The sequence below is a fragment of the Priapulus caudatus genome, unplaced genomic scaffold (genome assembly GCF_000485595.1).
Source record: "Priapulus caudatus unplaced genomic scaffold, Priapulus_caudatus-5.0.1 Scaffold131, whole genome shotgun sequence".
NCBI classification, from domain to species: Eukaryota; Metazoa; Priapulida; class Priapulimorpha; order Priapulimorphida; family Priapulidae; genus Priapulus; species Priapulus caudatus.
The window spans coordinates 453,506-466,724 of record NW_014577192.1 but is presented as its reverse complement, the minus strand read 5'-3'; the positions used below and the strand labels follow the sequence as shown (position 1 = coordinate 466,724).

General features: G+C 45.4%; 2 protein-coding genes across 2 annotated transcripts in view; both read right to left on the bottom strand.

Annotated features, from left to right (window-relative positions):
* LOC106805871 (telomere length regulation protein TEL2 homolog) overlaps positions 1–5,070 on the bottom strand; it is a 9,612-nt gene extending 4,542 nt beyond the window's left edge. Inside the window, exons 1-5 of the mRNA XM_014807642.1 lie at positions 4,696–5,070; positions 4,297–4,480; positions 3,757–3,945; positions 2,893–3,090; positions 921–1,123 (exon numbers count right to left, since the gene is read on the bottom strand). Coding sequence (XP_014663128.1) covers positions 921–1,123; positions 2,893–3,090; positions 3,757–3,945; positions 4,297–4,480; positions 4,696–4,916 — 995 coding nt within the window. The 5' untranslated portion in view covers positions 4,917–5,070. The remainder of the gene's footprint in view (positions 1–920; positions 1,124–2,892; positions 3,091–3,756; positions 3,946–4,296; positions 4,481–4,695) is intronic.
* Positions 5,071–5,752: 682 nt separating this feature from the next.
* On the bottom strand, positions 5,753–10,324 carry LOC106805869 (telomere length regulation protein TEL2 homolog). The gene is made up of 6 exons (XM_014807641.1): positions 9,873–10,324; positions 9,198–9,392; positions 8,759–8,913; positions 8,022–8,169; positions 7,312–7,483; positions 5,753–5,908 (listed from the first exon to the last, which is right to left on the bottom strand). The coding sequence occupies exons 1-6, from the start codon at positions 10,235–10,237 to the stop codon at positions 5,753–5,755; spliced, it is 1,191 nt and encodes a 396-aa protein (XP_014663127.1). The 5' UTR covers positions 10,238–10,324.
* Between the last annotated feature and the right edge of the window lie 2,895 nt (positions 10,325–13,219).

Below are 13,219 nucleotides of genomic sequence, written 5' to 3'. Positions count from 1 at the left end.
TGAAAAACAATACACGGGGCTCGACGGCGATTATAGGCCCCGAAATGCCGCAAAAAAGAGCCCCGAAATGCCCAAAAGAGCCGAGCCCCCGGAAAATTATTGCATCAGAGTTCAATGCCAAACCAAATTCTAAGGAGCTGCTATTTTTCATGCACGCGGAGCTTTTGGAAAAAGTAGCCCCCGAAATTTTTTTTTCAATTTTTCCCTGCATGCACGTGTGGATAATCTACACGGATTTTTCATCGGCCAGATCGCGTTGATGCAAGCTGCTAGTGCGCGGTTCGGCGGGATGCCGGAACCTGCTTCGTGTGCCGGCGAGTCAGGCCACACGCTGTCTTGCGCGCGTCCCGGAGAGATGCATGAGAGGGTGATGACACCCCTAGTTTCACTCTACCTCAGCTGGTAAGCACAGCAACCCGCGGAGCGAGATTGAAACCACATGGCATCATCCGTGTCGAGGGAATACGCACGACATATGTCTTGTCGATGTTCTTTGTGGAAACGGCCACCTGTAGTTTCAGAGGGGGTAGGTTCGTGGTCTGCGGAGAGAGATCTCTTTTGTGCTGTACACGTGGCTATTTGTTCGCTGTTCCTTGTCGCCGCATTTACCAGCAAAGAAGAATGACTCCCACTAAACGGTGGGAGGGGGGGGGGGGACCTTGATGCTGCCTCAGGCTCGCGGCTGCATCCTCAAAGCGCGTGCGTTTTTACATTTTTCCTGGTTGCCGGAATAACGCCCACGCCTGTCCCGCCAGTGCGCCAAGAAAAGTCGCGCCCTACTTGTGCGAAACCAAATACGCCCCATCTTTCATCGGTACTTGGGTCGATTTATCCAGTTACGTTTATAGGCATCTCGGACGTTACTGCGGACACACGTCCGTTTGCATCTGGTTCCGTCCCCCCCCCCCCCCTGTTCACACTTAACGGTAACGTTTGGTCCATTGCCGTGCCGCGTCTTAGCGTCCGCATTGTCGTCGCTGCCTCGGTGCAACTTCACGTCGCACATTTCCCCGTTGTTGTCGCTTGCCGTCGGACGAAGGTACGGCACGACATCTTGGTTGCATAGGAGACCTTTGGGTGCTGACGACGGCAAGCTGCCCGCTACATCTTCAGCAGCCAAGTCCTACTTGCTCAAGGTTTTCGATCATGGACGCGATCCTTGCTAGGAATGTCGTCGCGTTCTACCTGCCTCTTGATGTCAGGTGGAGCGGAAGGTGTTTCTCAAGTAGGCGCAGGGCTGTTATCGGAGGTGTTTCTTAAGGTAGGCACAGGTGGAGGGAGGTGTTTCTTAAGCGTAGGCCACAGGTGTGGGGAGCACTAAGCGTGTTTCTTAGGTAAGGCACCAGGTGGAGGAGGTGTTTTTCTCAACGGTAGGCACAGGTGGAAGAGGTGTTTCTTAAGGTAGGCAACAGCGTGGAAGGAGGATGTTTCTTAGGTTAGCGCACAGGCTAGAGGTAGGTGTTTCTTAAGAGTAGGCCACAGGTGGAGGAGGTGGTTTTCTTAGGTCGGCACAGGTAGGGGGGTGTTTTTAAGGTTAGGCACAGGTAGAAGGAGGTGTTCTCTAGGTAATGCACATTCTTTAGAGGGGGAGATGTTTTCTAGGTAGGCAATGTACAGAGGTATTGGTCCATGTGAGAAGAGCAGCGATGTTTTTTAACAGTTTAATAAGGTTTATACAACGTAATTTTCTCTTTTTTGCTCTTCTTTTCTTGCCTCTCTGCTCTTTTCTCTCTCCCTCCCTCCCTTATTCCCTTTTCTCTGCCCCCCTCTCTCTATCTCTCAGCTCTCTCTTCACTCTCTTTCTCTCTCTCTTTCTTTCACTTTTCTCTCTCTCTCTCTCTCTTTCTCTTCTCTCTCTCTCTCTCTCTCTTCTCTCTCTCTCTCTCTCTCTTTTCTGTCTGTCATGTCTGTTTCTGTCTATATCTCGTCTTTCCTCTCTTCTCTTCTCGGACTTACTCTTTTTCTCTTTTTCTTCTCTCTTCTTCTTGCAACCCTTACTTTCTCTCACATCGCTCGACTCTCTCTCCCCTTCTCCGTAACTTCCTGACTCACTGTTAGCCTATGATGCTGTCCGTACTTGCCAGACTGCTCTCGACCACGTTGCTGACGTTGTGCGGGGAGCCACAGTAAGCTGAAGCATTACGGACGTGTCGGCAGCATGGCTACCTGATCACCGCGCGCGCTGCTCGTCTGCTTGTGCTCACCTGCGCGGCAGGAGCAATGCCCGAGCAGAAAACAAGAAGGTGAGAGGTGGCACGCAACTCGCACTCATGCTCCGTCTCACACTATGCCACCCGGTCTGTTCTGCTTCTGGTGTTTGCATCTTGATTCATTTCGTGTGTTGATTTTGTTTCATCGCTGTAGTGAATTTTTCTGTAGTCGTTACATTGTTATGTGTGCTCCCTTCAAATGCGTTTATGTTGTATCAACTGCCATGCGTTTTTGTTCACTGATGGTTTTTGGCGTTGATTACATTGTTTTTGTGGTGATGTTCATTCTGACCTATCCTGGAAATTTTATTAATGAATGAATGAATTAATTAATTGGATCCGGATCACCACCAAAATCTCATCAATTCTAAGTTAGCCCATTTCTGACGTATCCTGAAAATTTTATGACAATCCGTCCATAACTTTTTCAGTTAGGCTTAACCTGTATGATACAGGCGGTTCTGGCGCGGCGGCGGGCCAATCAGCCAATCAGCGAGCGTACACAAACCCACAAACCAACACTCAAACACACGCCGGTGAAAACATAACCTCCGCCAATCCCCTGGCGGAGGTAAACAGAGAGAAAAGAGTAGTAAGGCAGAGCAAAAGCAAGAGTGACATCGCAAAAAAACACTCGACTTGTCGTGTGCCACTGAATGCGGGGTATCAACGCAGCGCTCACCTTGCTAAATCGGCGCGTCTTCCTCTCTAATCGCTGCTCGATGAGAGCCCTCCAGTTCTCGGTGGTGGGCCCAGGGCTGAGAGGGACCGCCTCACTGCTGGAGGAGGAGATCACCCTACTCTGACCTTCCCCAGAGGCGCCGGCTGCGAGCGGCGGGCTGCCGGGTTGAGACAGCTCCTGGGCGGCAGCAGCTAAAACCTGCGTCGGAAAACAATTTGCTCAAGTGTTGTAGCAGTGCAGCTAAAGCCCGAAAGGGATCGCGCAATGAAGAGAGACGCTCATCTTTCCAAATGTTCGAACCTCTGTCACGATTGAAGCGAGCGTACATCCTGCACGTCTGTGTATAACGTTTACGCACGCCCCCTATCCCCAGTTGAAACTAATCGTGGAGGAACATCCCATGTGAACTAGTGATCATGATTCCATATTGCTCCCCCCCCCCAGTTTAAATTAATCATAGTAACATACCATGTGAACTATTGATTTCTCGTTCTCCATGACCCACAACCAGTCCAGTTTTAACTAATCAAAGAGTAACATCCTACAAACTAGTGATTTTATGTTTTCCATCCACCTATCACCCCAATTTTAATTAATCGTGAAGTAACAACATATGAACTAGTGATTCCATATTGCCCCCCCCCCAACCAAGTTTAAATTAATCATGGTAACATCCCATGAGAACTAGTGATTTCACGGCGTACATGCCCCCTACCCTCAATTTGAAATAATTGTAGAGTAACAGCCTTCAAACTATTGATTCCATATTGAGCCAATCCGACATATTATACGACCTCGGGCACGACGGGTTGGGAAGCACGCTCATTCCCGCAGGCGACCGCACCTCTCCCTCCCTCCTCTCACCTCCAGTACGTCCATGCGCTGCCTGAGGTTGTAGTTCCGCTCGTAGAACTGTCGCGTGAGGTAGTCAGCGACACGCTTCGGGAATCGCACCGCCGTTGCCACCAGGGCGCGTCGCCGGTGCACGACGAAGCCGGGCAAATCGTACTCGTCGTTCAGGTGCAGCAGCACCTTCGTGAGCTCAACCGCCACCTGGTGGAGAGGAGACGCAGACTATGCGATCACTGTCGAATCGCCGCCATGGCAACCGCGCGCCAACAACGCCCGAAGCGTCTTTGACGTCAAAAAACCGCATCGCAATAATGTCGCGCATTAAAATAAACATTTAAATTATTAACATTTAAAATAAGTGCGCTCAAATTTTTTAATCTAGAGGATCATCTAACAAAAGATCATCTAGATTATGACCACAGAGGAGGAGCGATTTGTTATGACATGCCGCTCACACAGCGAGCCCGCAAACAGATAAAATTAAAAAATATAAGATATAAATAGTAAAAGGATATTAGTAAAAGATTTTTGCTGCACTATGGCGCCACCTACCTGTGGGTCGATGAACTCCCGCTCGTTCCTGACAAGTTGTTCGGCGGTCTGCAGGCAGATCGCTGTTCGATCCGGTTGTTCGGTGGCTATCAGCCCATCCAGGCAGTCGCGGATGTAAGCGGGAGGTTTGATCCGGCTCGACTGTTTGTCATGTGACATGTCAAACGGTTCAAGGTCATCGTCACTGCAACGAGACATTTGACAGTTCGGCACTTGCTAACAATTATGACGTTCGTTAATTAATTAGCCGACTACATTGCAGCAGTCGCTGTATTTTTTTAAAGCATTTTTTTTACCGAACATCAATAGTATGATTGCCGATGTTTGTCGGAACAGTTCACAATTGCCAGGTTCTTAGCGTTTTTTTAATAAAGAAAGGGGAGCTTTTACTTTAAGCACCTGTCTATATCTGCGCTAGCTGGCTTCTCACGCGCGTTGACACCAGCTTCCTGTGTGATGGCTTCTTTCTTGTCAGACTTCCCAGCTGCCTTTGGCAGCTGCCGCACGCTCTCTTTATCTTCGCTACCATTGTCGTCTTCTCCATTTTCTTTATCATCACTCTCCGTTTCTATCCTTTCCTCCATTTTATCAAGGCTATCTGTTCTGTCACTGCTACCCATTCTACCAATTCGTCCCCTCGTATCACTGCTACCCTTACTATCTCTGCTCTCCCTTCTCTCGCTGCTCTCCCTTCTCTCGCTGCTCTCCCTTCTCCCATTCTACCTATTATATCGCTGCGTCCCTTCGTCTCCCACTGTCTACTCAAACTATCTCTGCTCTCGCGTCCTTCTCCTCGCTGCTCTTCGTTCTTCGTCACTGCTACCTCTTACTATCTCTGCTGTCCCTTCTCTCCCACTGGCACTCAAACTACTCTGCTCTTCCTTCTCATCGCTGCTCTCGCTTCTTCTTCACTGCTACCTTACTGAAATCTCTGCTCTCCCTTCTCTTCGCTGCTCCCTTCTCCATCATTGCTACCGCTTAAATATCACTGCTACCATTAATATCACTGGCTGTCCTTTCTCGACACTGCTACTCAACTATCTCTGCTCTGCGCGCTTCTATTGCCGCTCTGTAACCTGTTCTTTCGTCACTGCCCTTCGCACGACGCGTAATTCTTCTGTCTTGGCTTCCGCTTTCTAGATTTTGACCAGCCAGTCACTTTTTATTTCTTAGCGGTCAGGGATCGGTTGGGAGAATCGCCAGGGACAATCAGTCCGCTTCACCTCATACTCCTCTTTGTACTGAAAGGCAATGATCAAAGCACGAACTGCTGGTAAATTTCTTCTCGCTCGCACTGTGCGAATTCGAAATTTCATGACGGGCCTTCGCGACATGGACAAATCTGCTCCATTTGACAGCTCAAGAGGAAGCGGTAGTGGCAACTCAGAAGCATATTAGCACTTCCAGCTTTCATGACACCTGCAAAAAGACTAGTAGGAATTCAAAGAGTAGGGCATCACCTCAAACTTGAGCTCTTTGTCCGCTGAAGTTTAGTCGTGCGGCACTGAAGTCTCAGCAGACGATCATGCCGCTGACGCTGCAGACGCCCGGTAGGGGCCTCCTCCAGAATGGTGTCTGCACCGCCGTGAGCACTTGCAACCATCCACTCTGGCTAAGAACACAAAGTGGCGACAACGTTGGATCGTATGGCCCCAAGCTGTGAGTGTGGAGCGGTATCAACGTCGAATTGTTTCTTTCCGATTTTGTGTGCCGACGTTACCGTCATCATAATAAATATGAAGGATAAGGGGCAGGCGACACACATGAACCATTTGAACATCACCACAAAAACAATGTAATCAACGCCAAAAACCATCAGTGAACAAAAACGCATGGCAGTTGATACAACATAAACGCATTTGAAGGGAGCACACATAACAATGTAACGACTACAGAAAAATTCACTACAGCGATGAAACAAAATCAACACACGAAATGAATCAAGATGCAAACACCAGAAGCAGAACAGACCGGGTGGCATAGTGTGAGACGGAGCATGAGTGCGAGTTGCGTGCCACCTCTCACCTTCTTGTTTTCTGCTCGGGCATTGCTCCTGCCGCGCAGGTGAGCACAAGCAGACGAGCAGCGCGCGCGGTGATCAGGTAGCCATGCTGCCGACACGTCCGTAATGCTTCAGCTTACTGTGGCTCCCCGCACAACGTCAGCAACGTGGTCGAGAGCAGTCTGGCAAGTACGGACAGCATCATAGGCTAACAGTGAGTCAGGAAGTTACGGAGAAGGGGAGAGAGAGTCGAGCGATGTGAGAGAAAGTAAGGGTTGCAAGAAGAAGAGAGAAGAAAAAGAGAAAAAGAGTAAGTCCGAGAAGAGAAGAGAGGAAAGACGAGATATAGACAGAAACAGACATGACAGACAGAAAAGAGAGAGAGAGAGAGAGAGAAGAGAGAGAGAGAGAGAGAGAAGAGAAAGAGAGAGAGAGAGAGAGAAAGTGAAAGAAAGAGAGAGAGAAAGAGAGTGAAGAGAGAGCGAGAGAGAGAGAGGGGGGGCAGAGAAAGGGAAGAAGGGAGGGAGGGAGAGAGAAAGAGCAGAGAGCAAGAAAGAAAGCAAAAAAGAGAAAATACGTGTATAAACTATTAAACTGTTAAAAAACATCGCTGCTCTTCTCACATGGACCTATACCTCTGTACATTGCCTACCTTGAAAACATCTCCCCCTCTAAAGAATGTGCATTACCTAGAGAACACCTCCTTCTACCTGTGCCTAACCTTAAAAACACCCCCCTACCTGTGCCGACCTAAGAAAACCACCTCCTCCACCTGTGGCCTACTCTTAAGAAACACCTACCTCTAGCCTGTGCGCTAACCTAAGAAACATCCTCCTTCCACGCTGTTGCCTACCTTAAGAAACACCTCCCTCCACCTGTGCCTACCTTAAGAAACACCTCCTTCCACCTGTGCCTACCTTAAGAAACACCTCCCTCTACCTGTGCCTACCTTAAGAAACACCTCCTTCCACCTGTGCCTACCTTAAGAAACACCTCCATACCCCTGCGCCTACCTTGAGAAACACCTCCCTCCACCTGACATCAGCAGCCAGGTAACCGACGACATTCCTCAGGATCGCGTCCTGATCGAAAACCTTGAGCAGTAGGAACTTGCTGCTGAAGATGTAGCGCAGCTTGCCGTTCGTCAGCACCAGGTCTCCTAGCAACCAAGATGTCGTGCCGTACCTGTCGTCGACGGCAACGACAACAAAGATGTGCGACGTGAGTGGCACCGGCAGCGACGACAATATGGACGCAAGACGCGCACGACAATCGACAACACCGTTAGTGGTGACATGGAACCAGAGCAACGGACGTGTGTCGCAGTATGTCCGAGATGCAATAAACATAACTGAATAATCGACCCAGAGTACCGATGAGGATGGGGCGTATTTGGTTTCGCACAAGTAGGGCCGACTTTTCTTGTCGCACGCGGACAGGCGTAGGCGTTATTCCGCAACCAGGAAAAAATATAAAACGCACGCCTTTGAGTATGCAGCCCGAGTTTAGTGAGTCATTCTTCTTTGCTGGTAAATGGCGCGCACGCGACAAATGCCACGTGTACAGCACAAGAAGATCTCTCTCGCTTATCTACCCACGAACCTACCCCCTCGAAACTACAGGTGGCGTTTCCACAAAGAACATCGACAAGGACATATCTCGTGCGTATTCCTCGACACGGTCGAGCATGTGCTCACTCTCGCTCCGCGGTTGCCGTGCTTACCAGCTGAGGTAGGTGACTAGGGGTGTCATCACGCTCTCCATGCATCTCTCCGGGACGCGCGCAAACAGCGTGTGGCTGACTCGCCGGCACACGAAGCAGGTCCGGCATCCGGCCTCGAAACCGCGCACTAGCAGCTTCATCACGCGATCTGCCGATGAAAATCCGTGTAGATTATCCACACGTGCATGCAGGAGAAAAATTGAAAAAAAATTTTCGGGGGCTACTTTTCAAGCTCGCGTGCATGAAAATAGCACTCTAAAATTTGGTTTGCATTGAACTCTATGCAAATTTCCGGGGGCTCTTTTTGGCATTTCCGGGGCTCTTTTTGGCATTTCGGGGGCTAAATCGCCTCGAGCCCCCGTGTATTTTTTTCACTGCGTGCATGCCTCCGTGAGGCATAAATAAGGATGGATGTGACTGACAGCAAGCCAGAAGAAATGTCTTTGCCCCTCTTATAGGCTTTCCTGCAATTATTGAATGGGAATTTAAGCATGTATAGTCCGATGTTTCTTTATAATGGTTGTATCGTAGTTTTGTATCGAAATCATAGTTTAGGTTTTTAAAATATTACAGTCATCTTTGCCCCCATGAACAATCTATCATGGGCATAACTAGCATCAGACAGCAAAGACCGTAGGTTCATTACATCACGATTGAAATGGCTTATGTATATATCTTAATCAAAAGAGAGAATGAAACCTGCTAGGCACATCAGCGGCTGATTCAGTAGCACCCACCTCCATTTCCAGAGAGACAGAGTCGACCTAACAGTTTGCTGAGGAAATTCAGACAACAATCCTCCTGTCTGCGCGCGCACTCGGTCAATCTCTCAATCACAGACCACATGTCGACACCCAGCAGCTTGAAGTAGGGCGACGGAAGAAATACATCCCTACATGGAGATGGACGTTAAACGTGGTAGTGCATGAAGACTGTTCCATATATCCAGCCATCTGGGTATCAGATTACAAACCTGGATGTTTTGTTACAAATTTTGTCCGTGTTAATAATAGTAATTATTACGGTTCTTAGCAAACAAGTGACTTAGTCATATTATATATATATATATATCTGATGGGTACATGCATATAGACACCAGAACATTAAAAAAAATGATAACAACAGTTTAAATAATGCAGGCTGTTATTCGTGATGTGTCGGTACATGTATTCGTACCTATTTTTCATCCTGAGCTTGTTGGCGAGTCTGTTGGGCAGTGTAATGATAACAGTGATCAGCTCATCATTCCACGTTGCCTCCATCTCCTCGACGACTTTGCCACCGCACGGCTCCCACAGGATGTCGGCAAGCTTGTGCTGCTTGAGAAACGATTCCAGCAGACTAACGGCAAAGTCCAGCTTCCGACTCGGACTGAAAGTGAAAGACATTCACTAAGTGCTGTATGGGATTCCAAAATATCGTGTGTGTGCATGCACGTGTGTGTTATGATTTGCCTGCAAGCCACAATGGAATTCACATGAAGCAAATGCCATGTTTGATTCTGCAACAAGCACATGACAATATAGCCACAGGGCTTGCATGGCTCATTGGCACTACATGGCTATATTGGATATTGTACCTATTGAGTCCTGTCTGAGTCCATCCCAGTAATCTAGCCACAGACTCTCCGTTGTTAACCAAAAAAAGTTTTTTTTACTATGAGGAAACACTGGTAGCTAACGATACAAAGCGTGTATACACTGTATACATTGTGACCATGACATCGTGTAGCAGGAGGATTAATGAATAACAACAACAACAACCTATTGGCTAGTGTGATAACAGGGATACCAACCCATCCAACCTTACTCCCCAGCAAAATTACTAATAACTACTATGTAAAATACACACCCGCTGGTCTTCTCGATGAATCCACAGAGCACTAGGAATGCATCGTGGGAGCTCGCATGCATGAAGAAGCCATCCAACAACTCGTTGTACAGTTCTCGAACTTTATCATCTTCGACGTCAACGTTCGAGCCGATGTGCTCCAGAAGGAACTCGGCGAACCTGGCATAGATGTTCGTACTGAACTCGACTCGATCGCTGTCGGATATAACACTATCCGAAGTGGACTTAATCCTCCCCTGTTTCGGCAAAAGTGCAGACACTTTCTGCACAACAGGGAGAATCTCGTCGAAGTCAGTACTTCGAGTCAAAGTGTTTATCGTTTCAGTGACTAGCGCTACAACTGTGGTTTCCGATTCCGTGTTCATATTTTCACGTCGTTTTACCGTTTAACTAAACAGATGTCGAATTGATAAGCGTAATTTGTGTATAGACGATTATCATTTTTATCAACCTTAACAACTAAATGAAAATATTGTTGGAAGCATCAGTCGACACTAGCGTCCCCTGTCGGAATTAATAGAAATCATACAGTTCGTATCGTATCGTATAATTATTGCACCACTCTTGTATTTCACAAGGCATCACTTCTGTTCTGGTGAAAGTGCAAAGATATTCTGGGAATGTGAACTTTCATCTCATAATTTCCATTGATTTGTACTTCCAGCATTTAATTCTGTTAATCTTATTCGTTGATCCCTATATTTTAGTAATTTCCTCACGTGGTCGGAAGCAATTTTAATTAACTTGGGATCGTCATATTTCCAGTCTTCAATGGACTTATACCTTTATTTATATCCCCATATTCAAAGCCATTATATAGTCAGATGTAACAAGTCTTCTTTTTCTTCACCACTACACAAGTCACACCCGTCTGTCACTAATGTACTTATTTTTAAAGCAAGCCTATCTATCATGCATGTCTTGCATTTAAACACAAAACAAGAATCCTCATAGGACATTGATGTCATATAATTCTTTAATCCATAATTATTAATATTAATCATTTCAGTTCTGTTTTTGTTGCTCCTTCCCCTTCGTCCCTTTCTATCACGTTTTTTTTAGAATGGCCTCTTTTACCATCTTTTTCCATCTCATTTTTGATAAGGCCCCAATAGATAAGAATGACATATTTAATTTATATTCTTCAATTTTGTCTATGATTTTATTTGCCCAATTTTTTTTTCATATTTTAATTGCTGTAACAACACTCTTCTCATTAAACGTTCTTGCTCTAAATTAATTATGTATTGTAATAACATTAATCTTTTATACTAGATTTTGTCAAGAATTGGCATTATACCTAGCTCAACTCTTAGAGCGATTAGTGGGGTTTTACTATGTGAACATGTGAACAAGTATTCTCCTTAAGCAATCATTTTGAAAGCCTTCCAATAATTGTATACAGTTGCGGTTTTACTTTTCCGCGCAAATTCATTACGGTTTAGCAAATAATCCGTAAATGAGTAAAACCTCCATAAAGTCATAGATATTTCATAGAACGCCATTTTGTATTAGTATTATCACTTCTAAAGTTGTAAAAACGCAATGTATCTCTTATTTTCTTTCTTATATATATAATATAGGGCCACGGTACGGAAAACTAACCTTGGCTTAATTTTCTTTAAAAACTTCGAGTTCCACAGAAGATACCATAAACGTAGAAAATTAAAAAAATTTTTTAAATAAGAGCGTTGTCTTACGACTGGCAACAATCTAACTGGCGGCGAAAAAATCGGCCTCTAGAACCGTATGCCACCAATTTATCTAGCTAAGCCTACTATTTCTGTACCAAGATGCAAATAACACTAAAGAAAGAGGATTACTTTATATTACTTTATTCGAATGACTTTTTATTAGCCAGTCCATAACCCCTCTGTTGACACAACCGCGAGCTATATATAATTAGGTTTAGCAATCTTTTTGGCTGCTAAAGTGTACAGTGCTGCTAAATCTGTATAGTAGCAGCAAAATAATGGATCGTGTAGTTGACTCTAATAATGCCATTACACACAGCTCTAGAACCAAGAACAAGAGGCGTTTGGGTCGATTTTTGTACCTCATTCTAACGAGCGTTAATTAATAATATCAAGAGCTTATGATGCCTAGGTATTATTAGCTCCTGGTGATATGCTTGTGCTATTTAAATACAAGTTTTTATTATATTCTTATGACCTAACACTGTTAGTGTCAGGAACAGGTCGCCTATCTAGAAAAAAAACGTTTGGAATATGTTATCATAGTTTGTTGTATATACTACTCATTTATGCCTGCACATGAAAAAGACAATAAGACTTTATTCTTTCCGATTCGGAGAGGTACAGCGAGTCTCACAGTGCACAAAGTAGAGACTTTTCTAATGGTGGTCAATTGATTTAATTGAGTCATTTTCTTTTAACTTATTAATTATATTTCTTAAATAAGAAGCCAAAACAACTTAGGCTACAGATACCTCACCCGTGGCGTTGGTTTCAGTCACTTTTTTTCTGAATCCTATAGCTTTTCTATTAGGTGTGGAAAAATTCAGGAAGATTGGTCGCCTTTACAATGTTAAAATCATCTATCTCGGGAAAAATGTAGGTACTCCCTATTTTAATTGTATAATGCTAACCAACTAATGTTTCATTTTGCACATACTGGGCACACGCGAATATGAGCGTTAAACCTATTTGTCAATGGCGAAATCCGGGATGAAAGGGCTTCTCATAAATATTAATGTGAAGTAATATTAAAGGAATTGTTTATGTTAAACAACGTTTACTGACAACTATCTTCATATATCAACGATCGATCTGCCAACGTTGTGCATTTGAGATGTCCACGTTTAGCAAGTAGGCCTATACGTTCTGTAGTTGTAGTTCACCGACCAACTAAATCTCGAGAAACGGTTTTTAATTGGATGTGTTCATTTCCAGCGTTTGCCGACGCATGAGAACCGATTCCACACCCATGTATCCACTATGACCGTACAATGCAAATGGCTGTGGGAGTTCGTTTACGTCATCGCACTAATTGAGTTCAAATTCAAACGGACGCTACAACGAGCTGCATTTTTATACTTTAATGGAAATCAGAGCGACCGACTGCGGCACTGAAAACAATAATTTCGCATCTCCCCACTTTGATCAATTGAGCGAAATCTAAAACAGAACGTAATCACCTTATAAATTGATAACTGCGCAAATATGATAGAAAGGCAAAAAATCATATACAAAGAGTGTTCGCTTAGCGAATGAAGTTGGCTGTGACGTAACGTCATCTCATATTACGGATACACGCGTTATAGTTCCACGTGAGGTCTATATATCTGGCATATACGACATGCGCGAAAGCTTACAGGTTTGACCCTG

What these genes read in the sequence shown, in the direction of transcription:
- LOC106805869 (XM_014807641.1), bottom strand. Translation starts at nt 10,237, where the DNA reads ATGAACACGGAATCGGAAACCACAGTTGTAGCGCTAGTCACTGAAACG. An exon ending in AAGCTCAGGATGAAAAATAG is followed by an intron (nt 8,914 to 9,197) that starts GTACGAATACAT and finishes ATCTCCATGTAG; the next exon opens with GGATGTATTTCTTCCGTCGC. An exon ending in GGAGGGAGGTGTTTCTCAAG is followed by an intron (nt 5,909 to 7,311) that starts GTAGGCGCAGGG and finishes TTGTGTTCTTAG; the next exon opens with CCAGAGTGGATGGTTGCAAG.